This window comes from Asterias amurensis, chromosome 9 (genome assembly GCF_032118995.1).
Source record: "Asterias amurensis chromosome 9, ASM3211899v1".
Lineage (NCBI taxonomy): Eukaryota > Metazoa > Echinodermata > Asteroidea > Forcipulatida > Asteriidae > Asterias > Asterias amurensis.
The window spans coordinates 17,564,904-17,586,732 of NC_092656.1; the positions used below are offsets into that span (position 1 = coordinate 17,564,904).

General features: G+C 38.6%; 1 protein-coding gene across 2 annotated transcripts in view; it reads right to left on the minus strand.

The window, feature by feature from the left end:
* Positions 1–4,844: 4,844 nt before the first annotated feature.
* LOC139942030 (uncharacterized) overlaps positions 4,845–21,829 on the minus strand; it is a 32,954-nt gene continuing 15,969 nt past the window's right edge. For both annotated transcript variants that reach the window (XM_071938701.1, XM_071938700.1), the window contains exons 2-4: positions 18,047–18,415; positions 12,082–12,189; positions 4,845–8,514 (exon numbers count right to left, since the gene is read on the minus strand). In XM_071938701.1, the coding sequence (XP_071794802.1) occupies positions 8,144–8,514; positions 12,082–12,189; positions 18,047–18,415 (848 nt within the window). In that variant the 3' untranslated portion in view covers positions 4,845–8,143. The remainder of the gene's footprint in view (positions 8,515–12,081; positions 12,190–18,046; positions 18,416–21,829) is intronic.

The window sequence follows — 21,829 nt, forward strand, 5'->3', positions numbered from 1 at the left end:
TGTCTACGGCGTGGGGCCTTGAAAAAATATTGGTTATTGTCAAAGACCAGTCTTCTCACTTGCTGTATCTCATTCGTGGAAAATAACTTATTTTACTATTTAAGGCCTTTTTCAAGTTTTGGTGCACAGGTTTTTTTTTGCTATTGGTAATTGTATCTAAAAATCAACTCAATAATAGCTTCGTATTTATCTATATTATTATTTCTGCATATTTAATGCTCAGACGGCGTTTCTTCCCAATCCTCACCACAACATCGTCATGGATGGATCCAGACAGGAAGTTTTAGGGTAGTCTTTTGCGGCGTGGGGTCCGGGCCCGCTCAAGGGCCCTGTAAAAATTTGCATTTTAGGTGCTCGGTGGTGCAATCTTAGGCCAATAAAAATGTGAGCAGCAGTAGAACGTGTTGGGTTAACAGCATCTTCAGATGTTGATCTATGACATTTTAGGGGCAAATCTGTTAAAGAGTTAGCATGCAAGTGTGAAATTCTTTCGGCATCGGTTCGGGCCGGCTTAAGGGCCCGGGAAAACTTTGCATTATAGATGCTCAGTGGTGTTTAGGCCAATAACAGGCATCAGGAATGAAACAGAATATAAAGCCTTTGAAATGTGAGCAGCAGTAAAACCTTTTGGGTTAACAGTATCTTCAGGTGTTGATCTATGACACGAATTTTAGTGGGCAAATCGGATCCGGAAATAGAAAAACAGAGCGCCCTCTACGTTCATTCATTACAAGCGTGTACAGTTTGCCGTACATTAGATCGGAATGTTGGTTGTGTGTGACCGCGCAACGGATACACCAATAGTCATGGAACCAATACTATGCAATACCTGAATACTTGGTCTTCATGATCAAGGTGGTCAAAAAGACGGGGGGGGGGGGGGGACATTTGATATTGTGCAAAATCCAGCTTATTTTAAAACGATCGTCACACCTTTTAGCACCACAAAATATTATACACATAATGAATGTTTATGAGTGCAATGGTGCGAATATGTTCATGAGTTGAAAGATGGAATGTTCTATTCAACGAGGCGGAGGCGAGTTGAATGGAACATTCCAGCTTTCAACGAATGAACATATTCGCACCATTGCACGAATGAAAAACATTCATTATTTGTTTTATATAACATCCAAGTAGATCTTTGTCATTTTGATTGAAAGATACAACTTTCAAAACAAACATAGCGTAGGCTACAATTTTTAATTGTAGAAGCCGAATGCTAGTAATTTTACTAATATGCCTTGCAGTAACACTGCTGCGTTACCAAGACACGCGCACGCAGTGATGTTTTTACTCAGCTTTTTCGTTGCATCCGAAAAGTAATATTGCACGCTGGTAGCGTGCCAGCGTGCATTGGTACTTTTCGGATGGAACGAAAAAGCACGGTGAGTGACTCAGCGTGCAATGGTACTTTTATTTGCTATCACGTGACGGACAATCCTCCAATCAAATGACAATGATCTGCGTGGTTGTTATATAAAAAGCTTTATCTTCAAGTACGCGCTAATCCTCCAATCAGATTGTCAGAATGGAGTGGTGATAAAAACCTTTATAACACCCCTTGCAGGTATTGTTTAGAGCGCGTCACATGACATGTCTTAGTTTTGCTAGACGACGGCCGTGTGATAGAGCGTCGGTTTGCCATGCGCTAGTCCGAAGACTAGCACATGGCGCCGTGCGCTAGTCCGACAGACTAGCACACGGCGTGCAGTACCCAGACGTCCGTTGCGTGTACGAGGATGATAAATTAATAGTCTGTAACCATTTCGGATTGTCCGACACTACATGCAACACAGTAGGTAAAAGTGTTTGCAATCTGTGTTCGCGTCGTCCGTGGAATGTAGCATTCAGGTCTGTAACTTAATAATAATAATACAGGTTTTAGAAATGTTTGGGGTGTTATAAAACAAATATTGACTGCTTTTACTCGTGCAATGGTTAAAAACTATGACTCCCTCGGTGATCCCCGGAGCGTTCTATTTTCCCTCGGCTTCGCCTCGGGAAAATAGAACGCTCCGTGGATCACCTCGGGAGTCATAGTTTTAACCATAGCACTCGAAGCAGTCAATATTTGTATAATATTGCACGGCTAATATCACTACCATGCGTCTTGTGTGTTCTATGTCACGCGCCAAGTTTGCTTGAAGATAAATACGTTATCACACGCGCGCTCGTGGAAATACGGAAAATATAGCGCGTCTGCGTCCTATATCCAACTCGGCTTTCGGCCTCGTTGGATATGGGACGCAGAAGCACTATATTTTTTCGTATTCCACTCGCGCTTGTGTGATAACTTATATTATCTTCAAGTACGCGCTAATCCTCCAATCAGATTCGCAGAGTGGAGTTGTGATAAAAACCTTTATAACACCCCTTGCAAGTATTCTGCCTGCTCATTGGTTTAGAGCGCGTCACATGACATGTCTTAGTTTTGCTAGACGACGGCCGTGTGATAGTACGTCGGTTTGCCATGCGCTAGTCCGAAGACTAGCACATGGCGTGCAGTACCCAGACGTCCGTTGCGTGTACGAGGATGATAAATTAATAGTCTGTAACCATTTCGGATTGCACGACACTACATGCAGCACAGTAAGTAAAAGTGTCTGCAATCTGTATTCGCGTCGTCTGTGGATTGTAGCATTCAGGTCTGTAACTTAATAATAATAGTACAGTATTTAGAAATGTTTGGGGTGTTATAAAACAAATATTGACTGCTTTTACTCGTGCAATGGTGAAAAACTATGACTCCCTCGGTGATCCCCGTAGCATTCTATTTTCCCTCGGCTTCGCCTCGGGAAAATAGAACGCTCCGGGGATCACCTCGGGAGTCATAGTTTTAACCATAGCACTCGAAGCAGTCAATATTTGTATAATATTGCACGGCTAATGTCACTACCATGCGTCTTGTGTGTTCTATGTCACGCGCCAAGTTTGCTTGAAGATAAATACGTTATCACACGCGCGCTCGTGGAAATATAGTCTTGAAGTCAAGACGGTAATTGTAAAGCGCGGTGTGTAGTTACAGCGCGGTGTAGCTGCGGGGACAATACACACACCCTCGATCCCAGTATGTGTGTGTTAGAGCTGCCTCGCGCTACCTACGACTGTTGCATGTGTAACATCGCACTGTGACTGTTGCATGAAAGGCAGACAAAATAGGCAGCGTCTAACGACTTGTCATCAAGTCTAGTGGAAATACGGAAAATATAGCGCGTCTGCGTCCCATATTCAACTCGGCCTTCGGCCTCGTTGGACATGGGACGCAAAAGCGCTATATTTTTCCGTATTCCACTCGCGCTTGTGTGAAAACTTATAATATCTCGAAGTGACGCTATGCTAATTGTTTCAGCATTTGACATCATCGGCATTCTAAGGCCGTGTCCGAAACGACGACTTCGGCTACAGCTACGTCTAGATCAGCGCGTCTACCAGTGTTGAAGAATAGGCAGACGCGCGCGATCTAGCCGTAGCTGTAGCCGAAGTCGCCGTTTCGGACACGGCCTAACTCTCAAAAACATGTCAAATGACGATGAAACGATTTCGTTGATGACGTTCAATTCCAATAGCGCCCTCTAACGGCTGATTTCAATTAATATTCTGAACACATTTCTCGCAAAAACTCCTGTTCGAAATAACTTCTTACATACTTCCCATAACTGAAGATGTGTTGGTCAAGTTCTAACCTTTCCATGCATACAATTTTTTCTTTTTTTCGAGGTCTCAATATCTACGCCTGAAACGACCACTATGAAATGCTATTGTTTCAGATTTTGAAATTTTATTCATTTTTTTGTCGCATATGATGCGACATCGATTTATATATCATTTAATTCTGGCTTCAGATAATGATGTTGATCTTAACAAGTCAATTATTCCAATCACGCAATAGTTGTTGTATAAATGCCCTCCGTTTTTGTTATTTTGAGCATTATGGGCCAATCAGTTCGGGCCGAAAAACAAGCAGTGGAAGGATAAAGCAAGACATGCAAAAGAAAGGTTTGTTTCCTTTTTTTGTTCCAGCTGTGCGTGATTCTACTGAAGGCATATTTTTGGTCGAGCGCGAGGCCGTGTCTATAAACTAACACTATTTCGGAGCAACTGGGTAGTTTCCACTCAACCCTACCCATCGGTATGACTAAAAACCTATTTGCCACTTGGTTTTTACATGAGCTCTCAACTTGAAGTTAAGTAAGTTTTTAGCCAAACCAGTGTTTTGCTTTGGGGATGTAATCACCAAAAGATGTCAAACGGGGATGGGGGGGGGGGGGGTAGGCTGAGGGTCTAGTGCTCAAATTCCTTACAATGTGATATACACATTGGTCGTATTACCACTTTTCATCATTTCAAAGGCATCTCGTGCAACAGAAAAGTTTTCAAAGAAAGACAAAAGCCATTTACTTCCCAGCCTCGTCCCCTAATATCTCCGAGTACTTTCTCCCAGCATAATTAATTGCTTGATCATATAATGGTGCACTGGTTCAAATCAGCACAACTCATCTGTTGATCGGTGGGTAACTTTTGAATTAATTTCAAACTGTTTCAATAAGTGTGTCTAAATTCTTGCTTTTTTTTTTCGATATCTGTATTTTGAACCGACTACACTTATATGTTCGTTATCATAGGTCATAAAATATAAGATGCTCGCCCATGCATGACATTTTAAAGGAACACATTGCCTTGGATCGGTCGAGTTGGTCTTTGAAAAGCGTTTTGTGACCGTTTGTTATAAAATGCATATGGTTAGAAAGATGATTTAAAATAAGAATACAATGATCTACACAAATATGCCTCGAAATTGCGTGGTTTTCTTTTTACCTCGTCCAATAACACGGTCGGTCATTTATGGGAGTCAAAATTTTGACCCCCATAAATGGCCGACCGTGATAGTTCGCGACGTAAAAAGAAAACCGTGCAATTTTGAGTGATACTTGTGTGGATCATTATATTCTACTTTTAAAACATCTTTCTAACCGTACACATTTCATAACAAACGGTTTTAAACGCTTTTTATAGACCAACTCGTCCGATCCAAGGCAACGTGTTCCTTTAAACTAGTGTAAGTTAAGCTTTAAAGGGCACTGAACACCTTTGGTAATAATTAATTGTCAAAGACCAGTCTTCTCACTTGGTCTATCTCAACATAAGCATAAAATAACAAACCTGTTCACATTTTAACTCAATTGGTCGTCAAAGTAGCGAGAGAATAATGACAGAAAAAACCCTTGTCGCACAAGTTCAAATATTTCAGTATGAAAGCACTTCTTCCTAAAAAAAACTACGTTACTTCCGAGGGAGCCGTTTCTCGCAATGTTTCATACTATCAACAGCTCTCCGTTGCTCCGTTGCTCTTTACCAAGTAGTATTTTTGCTAACAATTATTTTGAGTAATTACCAATAGTGTCCAGTGCCTTTAATCCACTGTTACAATGAAATCAATCTTATATGATAACATTTTAGAAAAAAAAACCGTTGATGTTCTACTCACTATTTTTCTTTTAAACAATTATAATACGTGCTCTGATCCGTGTTAATATGGATATTTATAATAATCTAAGATATAAAAAGTATTTTTCAAACTATAATTTACAAAGTCTTTCTGAGTCACAGCTGCAGCAATGTGTTTCCACAAAAAGAGAGTAAACAGAAACGGGACCGATATAAATGTACAATGTTCAAATACTAAAACGTGAATTATACACTGGCTACTTATAGACGATGTGACCTGTGACATCACATGTTTACAAAAGAGCCACGGAGCCTGTACTTCCTGCAGGCATGATTTGTACACAGCCTAATGGAAGAAAACATATTATATTTTATGGGGATTGCAAAGTCTAACTCTAATCAACTTTTGATATGATTAAAGGAGGCACATCTCAAAACCTGTCCAGCTTTTACTCTCATAACTCTTGGATTTATGTGGACATTATCACTCAAAATGTCAACTTTCTCATATGACCAGTGCAGTATCTTGCCTGCTAGAATAGCCAAAGAATGTAAAGGGTCACACTTATTGTAAACAAATGTCACATGGTTTATATAAACTAAATTGAATGGTTAATTAATCATTATTATTAGAATTTGTATTATTAAAAATAAAACTATATAAACTAATTCCATCTGTTATTGAATTGTGTGCAAACACTAGTTGCAAAAAGAAGTAGTTGATGAACTGACATGTTGACCCTAACTTTTTCTCTGATCTATTAGAGTCAAAACGCCAGGCTTTTAGCTATTTATTTTTGCATTTATATCATATTTATGTCCCTTAGGCTGGTGAGCAGTTTGCAACAGCTAATTCTATTTTCTCAACACTTATTTTCGCTAACAAAAACTTTGCCAAAGTAATAATTATACACAACTGATTGTTATTTTTTAACGAACTACAAAACATAATGTGTAGAATCCAGAATGTATCTTCCTAAAGGATAGAAACGTCAGGTCGTTAAGAGATTTGGGTACTTTTTGTAACACAAAACACAATGTCAACAGATTTACATCAAACTTACACCGTTTGACGATAATGATAGTAGAAATCTTCCCTGAAAACATTACATGCTGAGGTGCTGTAATTTTTGAGAAATGAGTAAAACAGTGTCATGAAAATACGGTTTTACATGCATTATTTTCATCTCATGATCAGTGAGACGAAAACTATTTTCATGACTCATTTCTCAAAAACTACAGCACCTCAGCAAGTAAGATTTTCAGGGAAGCTTTCAACTATCATTGTCTTCAAACTGTGTAAGTTAAATGTAACATTATGTTTTGTGTCAAACAAAAAGTACATAGACCCTTTAACTATTTGTTGACATTTATACCAATAATAATATAATTTTTTACTGGTGAGCGACTGCTTTTCTACTTTCTCAACACTCATTTTCGTTTAAAAACTTTGCCAAAGTATATAATAATACATGCACAACTGATTTCTTTTTTATACGAACTACTAATACAAAACAAAATATGTATAATCCAGAATGTATCTTCTAAAATTATTTCATTATAATTATTTTATAATCAAGCATTTCCACCTAATTCGACAAGAACCAGGGCTTCTTGATAAAGCTGCTCTTGAAAACTCTGGTAATTGTCAAAGACCAGTCTTCTCACTTGGTGTATCTCCACATATACATAAAATAACAAATCAGCTTTGAAAGTTTGAGCTCAATTGGTCTTCGAAGTTCCGAGATAATAATGGAAGAAAAAAACAACCCTTGTCACACAAAGTTGTGTGCTTTCAGATGCTTGATTTCTAAACCTGAAAATTTAACTATGAGGTCTCGAAATCAAATTCGTGGAAAATTTCTTCTTTCTTGAAAACTACGTTAATTCAGAGAGAGCCATTTCAGACAATGTTTTATACTATCAACAGCTCTCCGTTGCTTTTTACCAAAGGTTTTATGCTAACAATCACTTTCAGTAATTACCAATATTGTCCACTGTCTTTAATGTAGTGTTTGTGAACACGTGATGCGTTATTCTCATTCAGGTTAGTCTTTTATAGTTACTTCGTAAAAAAAAAAAAATGAATTCCAGGCCCAATGTTCACAATACTTTAATTGAATTTCTTCCACACCTTTAATATTACTGATTATTCATCGTGTCGTTCCTGTTCTAGTTGACGTCCCTCCAGTAGTCAGCACACGTGTTCATTACGAATTGAGCAATCTTTAAATGGAATGATCTTATTGACCATTGAATTTTACAACGTTGAAGTTAAATTTTTCTTTTGACAGTTTGATTCTGATGCGACGAAGCATTCATTTTCAAGAAAGACTGAACGAGTCGTACATAGGACAATTTCACAAAGCACAATTTCTTAAGATGAGTCGTCAGTGTTGCCAAAGACGATTCGTATTGTGCAATTAAGGTTTATTCGCAGTTAAAATTCACAGATCTTATGAAATCGAGCCAAGGATTGTGTTAACTTGAACCACTATTCAAAACAAACTTTAAAACAAGATTGTTTAAAAACCTGTTTGAGTTTTGTTTACATTTCATGTAACCACGTATGAATTCGTTGCAACAGACATTGCTAAAATTTCCAAATAGCTTCTAATTCAGAACTAATTTTAATATTTCCATAGAGTAGATTATGTACACCAGCGTGTGAATTTAACATGCGGTCTACCATGGTCTAAGTAGCAACGTTGTATGGCTCTTGCTTTTGACCGTACTGCCCGGGGATCTGTTGCATAGCCATTGGCGGTTGGTTATAGGCCGGTGGTGGCGCTCCAGGTTGTTGGTTGTAAGCCCCCGGTGGTGGCGCCCCATGTTGTTGGTTGTAAGCCCCCGGTGGTGGCGCCCCAGGTTGCTGACCGTAAGGTTGTTGTTGATGGCCAGTTGGTACTACAACCGTTGTTGTTGTTGTTGGCTTGCTCTTGCAACAGAGATGATAACACAAGCAACCGCAGCAAACACATATGAGGATTCCCCCGACGAGACATCCGACAATGACACCGACTATTATCCCAATGCTCCAGCCAATAATGCCATCAACAAGGTCATCTGAAAAAACCCAAAAGCAAAATATTAATTAAAAAATTAAAAACTTATATTAGTAATAATAATAATATAGGTTTTCTCGGTCAAATTCGGCAAATAAACAGCCAATTTAATTTGCATGCGTTCGAATTAAAGCTATTTTGCCTCTCCGGTTTTTACTGCGTTTCAAATTCAGAATTCGGTCATCCAATTTCGTTTTTGAGGCATTCAAGTTCCTAGCACACCCATTCTTTTTCATGACACACAATCATCATTCAACTTAGCAAAGCTGGTTCGACTAGAGATTTTGCTGATTTAATCATTTTCAATTTCGTAAAGAGGCAATCAATTTCGCTCACCGAGGATTCAAATAAGTACGACTAAAGAAATACGAATAAACAGATCAACTGTATAAGGCAAACCGTTTCGTACCTTCACTTTTAAATCAAGCGAACCTTATTTTCTTTATTTTATGTTTCCAGTAGACTTTACCTTGGGCCCCATAAAAATTGTTGTCTTCTTTATTTTTTCGGGAGACCTTTAATGGTTAACTGACCAATCCCTGACATTTGAATGTGTTTTGGGGTGTTTTTTTTAATAAATGTTTTTTCAGTTGTTGTTTTTGTAAATATTCACTAACCATCTGTTGGCGGGCCAGACATCTTGGCATATTATGTTCAAGAGTGCCAACAAATTAACCGCATGCCTTTAACATTCGTATAAGGAAACAACAAGTTCACCAAGCGTTTTTAAGACTGCACAAATATCAGAATTGACTGCCTCAAAATGAAATTGCATGACTAAACACACGCCTCAAAAACACTCCTGCGAATTTGAATGCAGCTTCGATGAGTTGTTAAATTGAATGATTATTTTGTTAAATCGAATGACGTAAAAGTAGATTTGACTAGTCTTAAAATGAAATCGAATGACCCTTTTTTAGTAGCATTCGATTTCGTGCGAAATAGAATAGGCTGGTAGTTAAATTGGCTGCTCATTTTCCGAAATTGACCGAGAAAACCTATAATAAAAATAATACAAATGCATATTTATATTTCACAAAATCCATCTTATAAGGTGCTTGAAGCTCATGGATATAAAAAGCAACAGATGGAAGAGGGAACAGTAAGATAAAAGGAAACAAAAGAAGGAAAATAATACTGAAAAGCTGTTTGAAACCAACGAAATTTCAATATGTCTTTAAAATGTGTCCACGGTGCTGCTATCCAGAACCGGCCCAGCATCTTTCAGCCGCCAATACAGCTTCTTCGGCCCATTTCGGAAAAAGAGCAGCCAATTTAACCGTCAAGCTATTCTATTTCGCGCGAAATCGAATGCTACTCAAAAGGGTCATTCGATTTCGTTTTATTATTAGTCAAATGTAATGTTGCGTCATTCGATTTAACAAAATAATCATTCAATTTAACAATTCATCAAAGCAGCATTCAAATTCGCAGTCGCTTCTTGAGGCGTGTGTGTCTCGAAAAAGAATGACGATACACTAAATTGAACATAGTGCATAAGGAATTTGACTCGACTCAAAACGAAATTGAATGGCCGAATTCTGAATTTGAAACGCAGTGACAACTAGAGAGGCAAAACAGCTTTAATTCGAACGCATGAAAATGAAATTGGCTGCTCATTTCCCGACTGTGACCGAGAAAACCTATACTAACGCAATATCAAAAACAGCATACAAAAATAAAAAAAAAATTAAGGATAGCGAAGAACTATATTTTGATTGTACATTTTGCTTCCAATCACTTATGTATATTCAGAAGGGTGATTTCATGTCAGACCAATGCACTTCCGAGCTCGATCAAATTTGCTCATTGTTTAGCCATATTTGACCTATAATGGTCAGGGGCAGAAACCAGAAACATCTGAAATTATTTGAGTAAAATACAAACTTGTTGGTACATTGTGTCACATAAAACGCAAATTCTTTACAACAATGGTCAGAATTGCATGATCAAATCAATTCCTTTGTAAATCTTTTTTAAAGTAGGTTACCGTGACCATGTTATTGTGACCTTTGGCCCGATTTCCGTTCTAAGTATCATTCAGAAAACAAAAAATGATTAGGACTAATAAAGCATGCTTCCTCAATCAAAGTCCACTATGAAAATAATGGGAGTCTCCAAAGTGACAACTTTATGACTTTGTTTTGTACCGTGCCGCCATTAACATCACGAAGTACCCAATCAATCGTTCCAACGATTAAACACGGTTGCGAGAACGGTTGCGACCAGGGCCTACTTTCTTAAAGCCTGTAAGCACCAACACTTGCTAAGCACAGAATAGTATTGTTTAGCAGAAACAGCTAACCAGCCAAAATTCACTTTCAGTTTGCATTATTTTGGCTGGTGCCCACTCCATTATTGCTTAGCGAAGACCTTTACCAAGCACTATTTTCTGCATAACATCTTTATGAAATTAAATTTCTGACAGACTTGCTATAGACGTTTCCTTTGTTGATAAACAAACCGCCTTTGTTGGCATGAACGGCAGAATGCTTGTAAAACAATCAATCGTATTAAATCCCTTGGACCCTTTCGGTAAACAGTATTGTCCAAGGCCCACACTTCGTGTATCACAACTTCTATATCAAATAAAAAACCTGTGAAACTTTAGGCTCAATCGGTCATCGGAGTCGGGGGAAAATAACAGAAACTCACCCTTGTCCGCGCGTTTCGCCGTGTCATGACATGTGTTCAAAATAAATCCGTAATTCTCGCTATCGAGAATTGATATTGTTTTACTGTTTTCTCAAAAAGTAAAGCATTTCATGGAACAATATTTCAAGAGAAGTCTTTCACCACTACCTTCTGTAAACCCTGTAAGTTATTTGTAAATCTGTGAACTTTTATTTTTTTTCTGCACCGAAAGGGTCCAATGGCTTAAAAGGATTTGGGTACTTTTTCAAAATGTCCACAGATTTACATTAAACTTACAGGGTTTGAAGATAATGATATTGGAAAGCTTCCCTTCAAACATTACTAACTATAGGTTGTGTAGTTTTTGAAAAATGAGTAAAACAAGTCACAAAATAATTTTGGTCTCATGAGACCAAAATTACTTTAGCATGTAAAATCCCCTTAACCAGTTATGATATTATACCAAAACCATAGCATTCTACGTGCTAAAACTGAGAAAAACAATTATTACTTTTACTCATTTCTCAGAAACTACAGCACCTCAGTAAGTAACATTTCAAGGGAAGCTTTCTACTATCATAATTTTCAAACTGTGTAAGTTTAATGTAAATCTGTGGTCCATCCTCGGTCTGCCCCAGTGCGTTCGAATAGCTCTTGACGTCATTCCAGGGGCTCACCCAGGTCAGCCCCCAGTGCCCTGCTTGTGGAGTGGGTCACTTGGGGGCTGGCCCCAGGTGCATGACGTCACTACAAGAGCAATGAGTGATCGTTCGTTTAGCTCTTGTCAGGGGCTCACCTGAGTGAGCACCGCGGGGTAGACCGAGGGAAGCTAAACGAACGCACCCATATATGGCCTCTATATAGTGAATGCTTGGTGACGCCCTTTACTGAGAACCGCTCGCATAACAAATATTAAAAAGGGGGAGGTATTTACCCAAGGATTCATCACTTGAGTCACCACAGTTGTCTCTAAGGTTGTCCTTGAGACTTTCGTCAATACATCGTCCGTTGTCGCATCGAAACTCATCAAACGAGCAGAAACCTGTATCAAATAGACAAAAGGTGCTGCAAAGTCAACAAAATATGATAAAAATACTACACAGACATACTTTTATAGCGCATGATTATCATGGTTAGGTCCCTATGCGCTTCAAATAGAGATGTTGAAAAGGCAGCAAAGAATTCAATTAACTGTGATACTATTGACAGAACATGGTTTTGATCATTATAGTTTCAGCCTGTTTGACATTTTGAGGTAAACTGCAGCGTTCTTGGTGAGCCAAGAACCATATGAAGATTCAGTTTTTATATAGCACTTTATACACCATGTCTCAAAGCGCTTCCGACATTATTACCCTATGCGATACCTGTGGCTGGCAGAAGAAGATATGAAAGAATTTGTGATGAACGTCTCGCTTGAATAGTAAATCGACCACCGAATAACTGTAAGTTTTAGACACGAAGTTATTGATTCCCACAAGCTAATAACAGTTTCGCCTAAAGCCCGGTTCATACGTCCTGCGAATGCGAATACGAAGCGAATTATGTCTTTTGCGCATCAGGACCATGTGGGGTTAAAGGAGCTAAAAGCCGTTTCATTATTATTTTATCTTATCACAGCATGCACAAGAAAGATCATATTTTCATTTGTGCCGGTAACTCCTCTAGTCGGGCTACGTCCCATAACCTTAGATCTCGAGGGTCTTTCTTAGGATCCTCGCTGTTCCCAACAGCGCCGCCTTCTGCAACATATCTATTCTCACATTTTGTCCCTTTCGTCAAGATGTTTCCCGAGTGCTTTCGGAATGGAACCGAGCGCTCCAACCACCCCGCGAACTACTTTCATTTTCACCTGCCAAATCCCTTGCCAGGTCTTGGCACTTTTGGATCTTGTCCATCTCCTTCGAAGCTACACCCTTAAATCTCCCGGCACAGCTATGTCAATAAGATGACACATCTTCTTTGCCTTATCTAAGACTAAGACATCCGGACGCCTATTTTCTATAACATGATCTTGGGTTCGAATCCCACCCGAATAATATGCCTTTGATTTCCCCCCCCCCCCGCAGAACTCGGGTAGTATACATTATTACCACACATCGGTTTATATGGGTAAACAAAAAAGGATTAGTGATGGATTTACTTTGAAAGGGAAGGTACACGTTTGGTAATTACTCAAAACAAGTATTAATTTAAAAACTGACTTGGTAACGAGCATTGGAGAGCTGTTGATAGTATAAAACATTGTGGGAAACGACGCCCTCATGAAGTAACGTAGTTTTTGAGAAAAGGGTAATTTCTCACTAAAATAACAAAAGACTTCTAGCTAGAAGTCTTTTATTCCTATCTGAAAGCACACACATTCGTCCAACAAGGTTTTTTCTTCTTTAATCATTTTCTCGCATCTTCGATGACCAGTTGAGCTCAAATTGTTGTTTTATGCTTACGATGGGATACAAGTGAGAATTGTCTTTGACAATTACCAAACGTGTACAGTGCCTTTAAGAGTCAGTTCAGGTAAATAATTGACATAGTTGCTCACGGTCAAAAAATGAATTTTTTTTATACTTTGTGGGTGGAAGGGCCTTGGGGTGCAAGTAAACAAAACTGCATTTTCAATTCTATATATAGTCCGTTGCCATGGTTGCCACGTTGCCATGGCTCATTTTTTTTTTTTTTTGCCATTTTAGGCCGATTCTGGGGTCTGAAAAACTGGTTTTTAGCTGATATTTACAACTCCAACCCACCAAAATGCAACATTATTTCAAAAAACCTTTTATATCACTACAAAGTGTCATCCTTGGCCTTCCTTGAGAAAAAAAATTATTGCTTCAAATATCACCCTTGTGCTATTTTTGCATCATGCATTACAGTATGTTTTTAGAACTTGCAAAATCGACATTTTTACCCTATTTTTGGACCCCAAAATGTCAACTTGCCAGGGGTCTCAGAAAATTTTCCTTTCGGCTGTAATTAGGGCCAACATTGGTCTTTCCATATCTGGTGTCAAAAACTTGGGCAATTGTATCCTGTTGTGACAGTACTGCCTCAAAACTAGACTTTTTTCCCCAAAACGTGAAAAATGCCTTTTTAAGGGTCTTTTCACATAATATCGACATACGTGTCCACGGTAAAAAAAAAGAATATTTTTCTTATACTTTGTGGATGGTAGGGACTTGGGGTCCAAATAAACAACATTTACATTTCAAATCATAATATAACATGTTGCCATGGTAACAGTTCATTTGTGTTTAGGCCACTTTAGGCCGATTTTGGGGTCTGAAAAACTGTTTTTTTAGTTAATTATTTACAACTCCACCCCACCAAAAAACAAAAATATTTCTTAAAACCTTTTACATCACTACAAAGTATCATTCTTGGCTTTACTTGAGACAAAAAAATATTGCTATAAATTTCACCCTTGTGCTATTTTTAGAACGTGCATTAGAGTATGTTTTTAGAACTTGCAAAATCAACATTTTTACCATATTTTTTGCCCTCAAAATTTCATTTTTTCAGGGTCTCAGAATATTTTCCTTTCGGTTTTGATCAGGGCCAAAATTTGTCTTTTTGTTTCTGGTAAGAAAAACTCGGGCAATTGTATCCTGATGTAACAGAACTGTCTCAAAAATAGACCCTTTTCCCCGAAAACATAGAGAAATGCATTTTGAAATATTTGCTTCATTTTGAATTAAGAAGTCAGTAATAATTCCATCAATCTGGCAGCTTTTCATAAGCACTCTGTAGGCTTAGTGCATTACCAAACATTGATCAGGACTTGTTGATGACCTAAATCTTAGAATTTGCCCCGCCCCGGCCCCGGCCCAGTCATATTTCTTGACATTGCATAAAATTAAAAAAAAAAGGTTTGTGAACAGCGCCTCTTTTTTGAAAGTCACATTTTGTAATTCCCCTTGCACATCAAGAAAGTTTGTACTGTCTTAATTTTTTATTGGTTCTCAGAATATTTCCCTTTTGGTTGTAATTGGGCTATCATTATTGTTTGCATGTCTGCTGGGGAGAAACACTTTGGTTTATTGTATCCTGTTGCGACACTTCTGCCTCAAACATGGTAATTTTTCCAAAAACAATAAAAATGCATTTTGAAGTTATCCCTTAGTTTGAATTGGTAAAAAAAACGAGCATGCTTGTTAACAAAAAATATGGCACTGTTTCCATGCTCTTTAAGTAACAAATAAAAAGTTTATAACCATGCTTTGCCACTGAGAGTTCTTGTTTTGTCATGACTACTTTACCTAGTTGTACAGGTATGATTCACATTGCAAGAAGAGAAGTAGTGCGATGAGCATTCTTTACTGTTCTTGTCTATACGTGGCCTTATAACAGTCTCCTTGGTCCCCTGCCCGCTACCAAACTAAACATTTTCATCCCTATCAGAACAAAGAGGCTCTAAAAGTGAGCAAATGACTGTATCCAAAGTATCTAAAAAACTGCATGCAATTCACCTGCTTTGGCCTTCTGTAAGCAGTTCCCCCCATCCATGGTGGGCTTCCTTTCAATTGTACTGTTGCAAACAATAAGAGTTGGTTTATTTAACGTGATAAACACTTCAGCAGGTAATGTTTGACAATGTTTTTTGTTGATCGTTCTCAGAGACATATATAATAATTATGAATTAGTAAGATAGTGAATGGAAAAATAATCAAACTAGCCTGAATAAACTTTTGTCACTGCAAATGCATCTTACTTATTTATGTTGAGCAGGTGCAAGTATTTACAACTTCTTTCAATGTTGTTTCATTAAAGGAACACGTTGCCTTGGATCGGTCGAGTTGGTCTTTGAAAAGCGTTTGTAAACGTTTATTACAAAATGCATATGATTAGAAAGATATTTTAAAAGTAGAATATAATGATCCACACAAGTATCACTCAAAGACATCTTTCTAACCATGCATTTTATAACAAACGGTTACAAACGCATTTCAAAGACCAACTTGACTGATCCCAGGCAACGTGTTCCTTTTAGATGATCTCTTACGCTCATCTTGCAAATCGTTAGTATCATTGTTTTTAATAAGATCTTGGCAAACTTTTCCAACACTTTTAAGCGGGCTTTTTAATTTCCCACGTTTGTGTTGGACATGATTGGATGCTCCAAACCATCTGCCTCAAGCACAGAAACTACATTGTTTATGATCTCTATCTCTATGAAAAGTTTTACATTTGGTAGCAGGCAGGGACCAAGGAGAGTAGGCCCTGTATCAAAGACAACTTGTAAAGAATGCTCATCGCACTCTTCTTGCAATGGGAATCATACCTGTACAATAGGTAAAGTAGCCAAATCAAGAACTCTCAGTGGCAAAGCATTGGTTATGGTTTGGTTGGATACCATTATGTTTAAATAACAACTTTGTATTCATTACTCAAAGGGCATGGAAACAGTGCCAGATTTTTAACAAGCATGCATTGTTTTTGGAAAAAATTACTATCTTAAGGCATGATCAGTCACAACAGGATACAATAAACACAGTGTTTCTACCCAGAAGACATGAAAACACCAATAACAACTGAAAGGGAACACTTTCAAAAAAAGAGGTGCTATTCACAAAACACTGTTTTATGCAAATTCTAAAATTAAGGTCATCAAGAGTTCCTGATCAATGTTGGGTAATCCACTAGTGCTTAGGAAAAGCTGCAAGATTGATGGAATTATTACTTTTTAATGTTAGAAATTCAATATGAAGAAAAAACAATTCAAAATGCATTTTTGCATTTTTCTGTTTAGGGAAAAAAGTATATTTTTGAGACAGTACTGTTATCATCAGGATACACTTGCCCAAGTTTTTCTTACCAGAAATAAAAAGACAAATTTTGGCCCTGATCAAAACCGAAAGGAAAGTATTCTGAGACCCCTGAAAAAATGAAATTTTGAGGGCAAAAAATATGGTAAAAATGTTGATTTTGAAGTTCTAAAAACATACTCTAATGCACGTTCTAAAAATAGCACAAGGGTGAAATTTATAGCAATATTTTTTTGTCTCAAGTAAAGCCAAGGATGATACTTTGTAGTGATGTAAAAGGTTTTAAGAAATATTTTTGTTTTTTGGTGGGGTGGAGTTGTAAATATTAACTAAAAATAAAGTTTTTCAGACCCCAAAATCGGCCTAAAGTGGCCTAAACACAAATGAACTGTTACCATGGCAACGTGTTATATTATGATTTGAAATGTAAATGTTGTTTATTTGGACCCCAAGTCCCTACCATCCACAAAGTATAAGAAAAATCTTCTTCTTTTTTTACCGTGGACACATATGTCGATATTATGTGAAAAGACCCTTAAAAAGGCATTTTTCACGTTTTGGGGAAAAAAGTCTAGTTTTGAGGCAGTACTGTCACAACAGGATACAATTGCCCAAGTTTTTGACACCAGATATGGAAAGACCAATGGTGGCCCTAATCACAGCCGAAAGGAACATTTTCTGAGACCCCTGGCAAGTTGACACTTTGGGGTCCAAAAATAGGGTAAAAATTTCGATTTTGCAAGTTCTAAAAACATACTGTAATGCATGATGCAAAAATAGCACAAGGGTGATATTTAAAGCAATAATTTTTTTTCTCAAAGAAGGCCAAGGATGATACTTTGTAGTGATTTAAAAGTTTTTTTGAAATAATGTTGCATTTTGGTGGGGTGGAGTTGTAAATATGAGCTAAAAACCAGTTTTTTAAACCCCAAAATCGGCCTAAAATGGCAAAAAAACAAAATGAGCCGTAACCATGGCAACGGGCTATATATAGAATTGAAAATGCAATTTTGTTTACTTGCACCCCAAGGCCCTTCCACCAACAAAGTATAAAAAAAAAATTCATTTTTTGACCGTGAGCAACTATGTCAATTATTTACCTGAACTGACTCTTAATATTATACAAAATATATATACCTGTTGAGAAGGACGTGACTATAATATAAAAGCCACGATCTTCAAAGATACTGTCAGTCCGGAAGGTAAGGGTAATCGAGTTCACCGTTGAAGCAATTGCTGACTGTGTGGACGATCCGCAGATGGTCGCCAACTTGTTCACTAAGAGATTCGGGCCATCGTAGATTTCCAGGTAGTCCGCGTCGCATGCTGATGACCACTCAATATCCACTCGCTCGAAGGTAACGAGAACTTTATTTAGGAGTGATGTTTCTATGGTAACAGTGCAGTCTACATATGGGTCGTATGATAGCGAGATTTGTGAATCCAGTTGCTCGCTATGGTCAGTGCTGATGTCGATTGTTTGACCGCACCTTCTCGTGAAGTACTCTGGATGTATAATGACAAAGTACATGGTTGTAATGTAACAGATAAATAAGGGGTGTCAATCTGACAACCGCACTCGTTATTGCGTTCGCTTTATGAAGATATACAGTTCCTTCTTAAATTCTGCCAAAGTCGAAGGAATAGAATCGAGAATCTATGATCACATGGGACTGTTTCGTAAATAGGGCGATAATTGGCTCTCCTGGTAGAAATTGTATACAATGGGGCCCACCAATTTAAAATATCGAACCTGTTAAACGTGTCCGTCAACGAGCTCGATCCAATGCTGCCCATCTTTCTTTCTTGTTCACAGATTCCCAAGATTAAAGACTTAATATTTTGTCCAAATTGGATAAAAATGCTGGACTTTTTTTTTTTTTGCCCACATTGACAAAAATGTTCGATTAACCCCTTGTGTTCGTCTTAAATTAGGCCCAAATTTGAAAATTATGCTGGACTTGCCTCTTGTGATTTTTGTTTTTAATTATGGATTCAAATTACTGGACTTAGGCCTTCAACTGAGTTCTACTTTTTTTCTTTTTCGGCCCAATTTTATAGTCCTTTTAAAACCTTATTTTGTATCTTTTACAAGAAAAATTCACGCTGAAAAGAAATTGCAGACAATCCTGACCATATCTCGTTGGCCCCCCTGCCCCCTTCCAATGTTGGTTGTCATTGTTGCATGGTCTTCTTGTGTGATCCAGTCATCATTGAGCGGGGGCCAGGGGAGAGAATGTTTACTGTCATGGCCAATTTCATAGCATTCAATCGCATTCGATTTCGCGCGAAATTGAATAGCTTGGTGGCATTTTGCCGAAATTGACCGAGGAAGCCTCTATTAAAACTTAAGCCCCTAATTGTCAAATGTAAGCAGAACCACCAACCAGACGAGATGAAATGAGGAAAGGTCGTCGCCATGTTGGTTGTCAATATTTGACAAATCAATCGACGAATCGTGTTCGAGTGTAACACAGACCACACATGCGTGATTTACATGACAATGGTTAACACCCGAACTAGCTCACAGCTGCAATATACCGTGCAACGAAACAATGGCGTGGCAAACGCAGTACAAAATGTTTTCATTAAAGGCAGTGGACACTATTGGTAATTACTCAAAATAATTATTAGCATAAAACCTTTCTTGGTGACGAATAATGGGGAGAGGTTGATGGTATTAAAACATTGTGAGAAACAGCTCCCTCTGAAGTGACATAGTTTTCGAGAAAGAAGTAATTTTCCATGAATTTGATTTCGAGACCTCAGATTTAGAACTTGAGGTCTCGAAATCAACCATCTAAACGCACACAACTTCGTGTGACAAGGGTGTTTTTTCTTTCATTGTTCGATGACCAATTGAGCTCAAATTTTCACAGGTTTGTTATTTTGTGCATATGTTGAGATACACCAAGTGAGAAGACTGGTCTTTGACAATTACCAATAGTGTCCACTGCCTTTAAATTGGTTGAAAAGTTCCCGATAAAATGTAAAAACAATCGGTTGTGAAGGGAGTCGGCGGGGGGGGGGGGGGGGATGACGAGAACTCTGATATGTCTAATATTTTAATAATTAAAAATTACTTCAGTGGATATGTTGGGCGCGATCGGTCAATCTGCGCGATCGGTTGATCGCGCTGCGCTATTGAACGATCTATTGGTCGCGCATCAATCGGTCGATCGCGCAGCAATCGGTCGATCGCGCAACAATAGGTCGATCGCGCAACAATCGGTCGATCGCGCAACATTCGGAAACGAACATGCGCGATCAACCGATCGTGCGGGAATGGCTCGGCGCGATCGGCCGATTGTGCAGGAATGATTTTGCGCGATCGGCCGATTGTGCAGGAATGGTTATGAGTGATCGGCCGATTGTGCAGGAATGGTTTGGCGTGATCGGCCGATTGTGCAGGAATGATTTTGCGCGATCGGCCGATTGTGCAGGAATGGTTATGAGTGATCGGCCGATTGTGCAGGAATGGTTTGGCGCGATTGGCTGATGTTCAGGGGCCGAATTCACAAAGATGTAACATTGATTGTAACTGCAAATCAATCGTAGTGTGACGTAACTATATAAATCACTATGGTGATACTGAAAATTTGTACTGCTATGAATTTTATTGCTTTGAGAAATCGCCCCAAGGAATAGTTTACCTGCACGATCGGTCGAACGCGCGAAACCATTCCTGCACGATCGGTCGATCGCGCAAACCCATTCCTGCACGATCGGTAGATCGCGCAAAACTTTTCCTGCACGATCGGTTGATCGCGCAAAACTTTTCCTGCACTATCGGTCGATCGCGCAAACCCATTCCTGCACGATCGGTAGATCGCGCAAAACTTTTCCTGCACGATCGGTTGATCGCGCAAAACTTTTCCTGCACTATCGGTCGATCGCGCAAACCCATTCCTGCACGATCGGTAGATCGCGCAAAGCCTTTTCTGCGCGATCCGCTGATAACAGGAAAAAATACTCGTAGCGCAATCGGTCAATCGCGCAAAGATGTCATTGCGCGATCGACCGATTGTTGCGCGATCGACCGATTGCTGCGCGACCAATTGATCTTAATTTGATCGTTCAATAGCGCAGCGCGATCGGTTGATCGCGCAGATTGACCGATCGCGCCCAACAGATACACACGCTAACAAAAAGAGAAAGAAGCGAATATTATTGAGCAATGTACAAACATGTGTGTTTTTTCCGGTTATTCAGGTCTGCTGCTTCACCTATAAACATATTTCCCCGCATATCCAAACCTTACACTGTTTATGATATATTTGCATAATACAATTCATTTTTTGGATGAAGAAGTGACAATATAGTCACTAATCACTGCGTAGACTTCAAAACATTTGCAGGGAAACGGCAATGGTAGGATTTAAGACAGTAATTGGATGGAAATAAAAAGTAACTACAATTTCAAAAAAATACTAAAAGTAAACTTGCGGGTACAACCAATGCATGTATAATAAATATCTCTTTTGAGGGAAGGTTGGCTTCGAAAAGTATACACTGCTCGGCTTTATGAGGAAATGGAAATGTTTTAATGTTGGATGGAAATGTTCAAAGAAAACAAAAAACGATAATAGACCACTACCTAGTGGATTTTAAGGGGTAAATGATTTGAGTTGAACGGTTTTATGACTTTTGATTGGCACCTCTGAACAAAGGTAACCAAACAAAGGCCCGGCACGTAAATCCGGAGCTCGTTGGTTCAAATCCCGCTATAATGAATTTGTCTTTGTGCAACCCCAAATCATTTATAATATACCCAGTCAGTTTCCTTTTGGTTTATTATTTGATATCTGAAATAAAAAAGTCGCGCCCCTTTGATGTGTTCCCATGGCTGCCGCCTCCCAGGTTGTATTCATGTATTGTAACGAGGGCGTGACGGCAGTTACATGCTGTATGGCTTCTGAC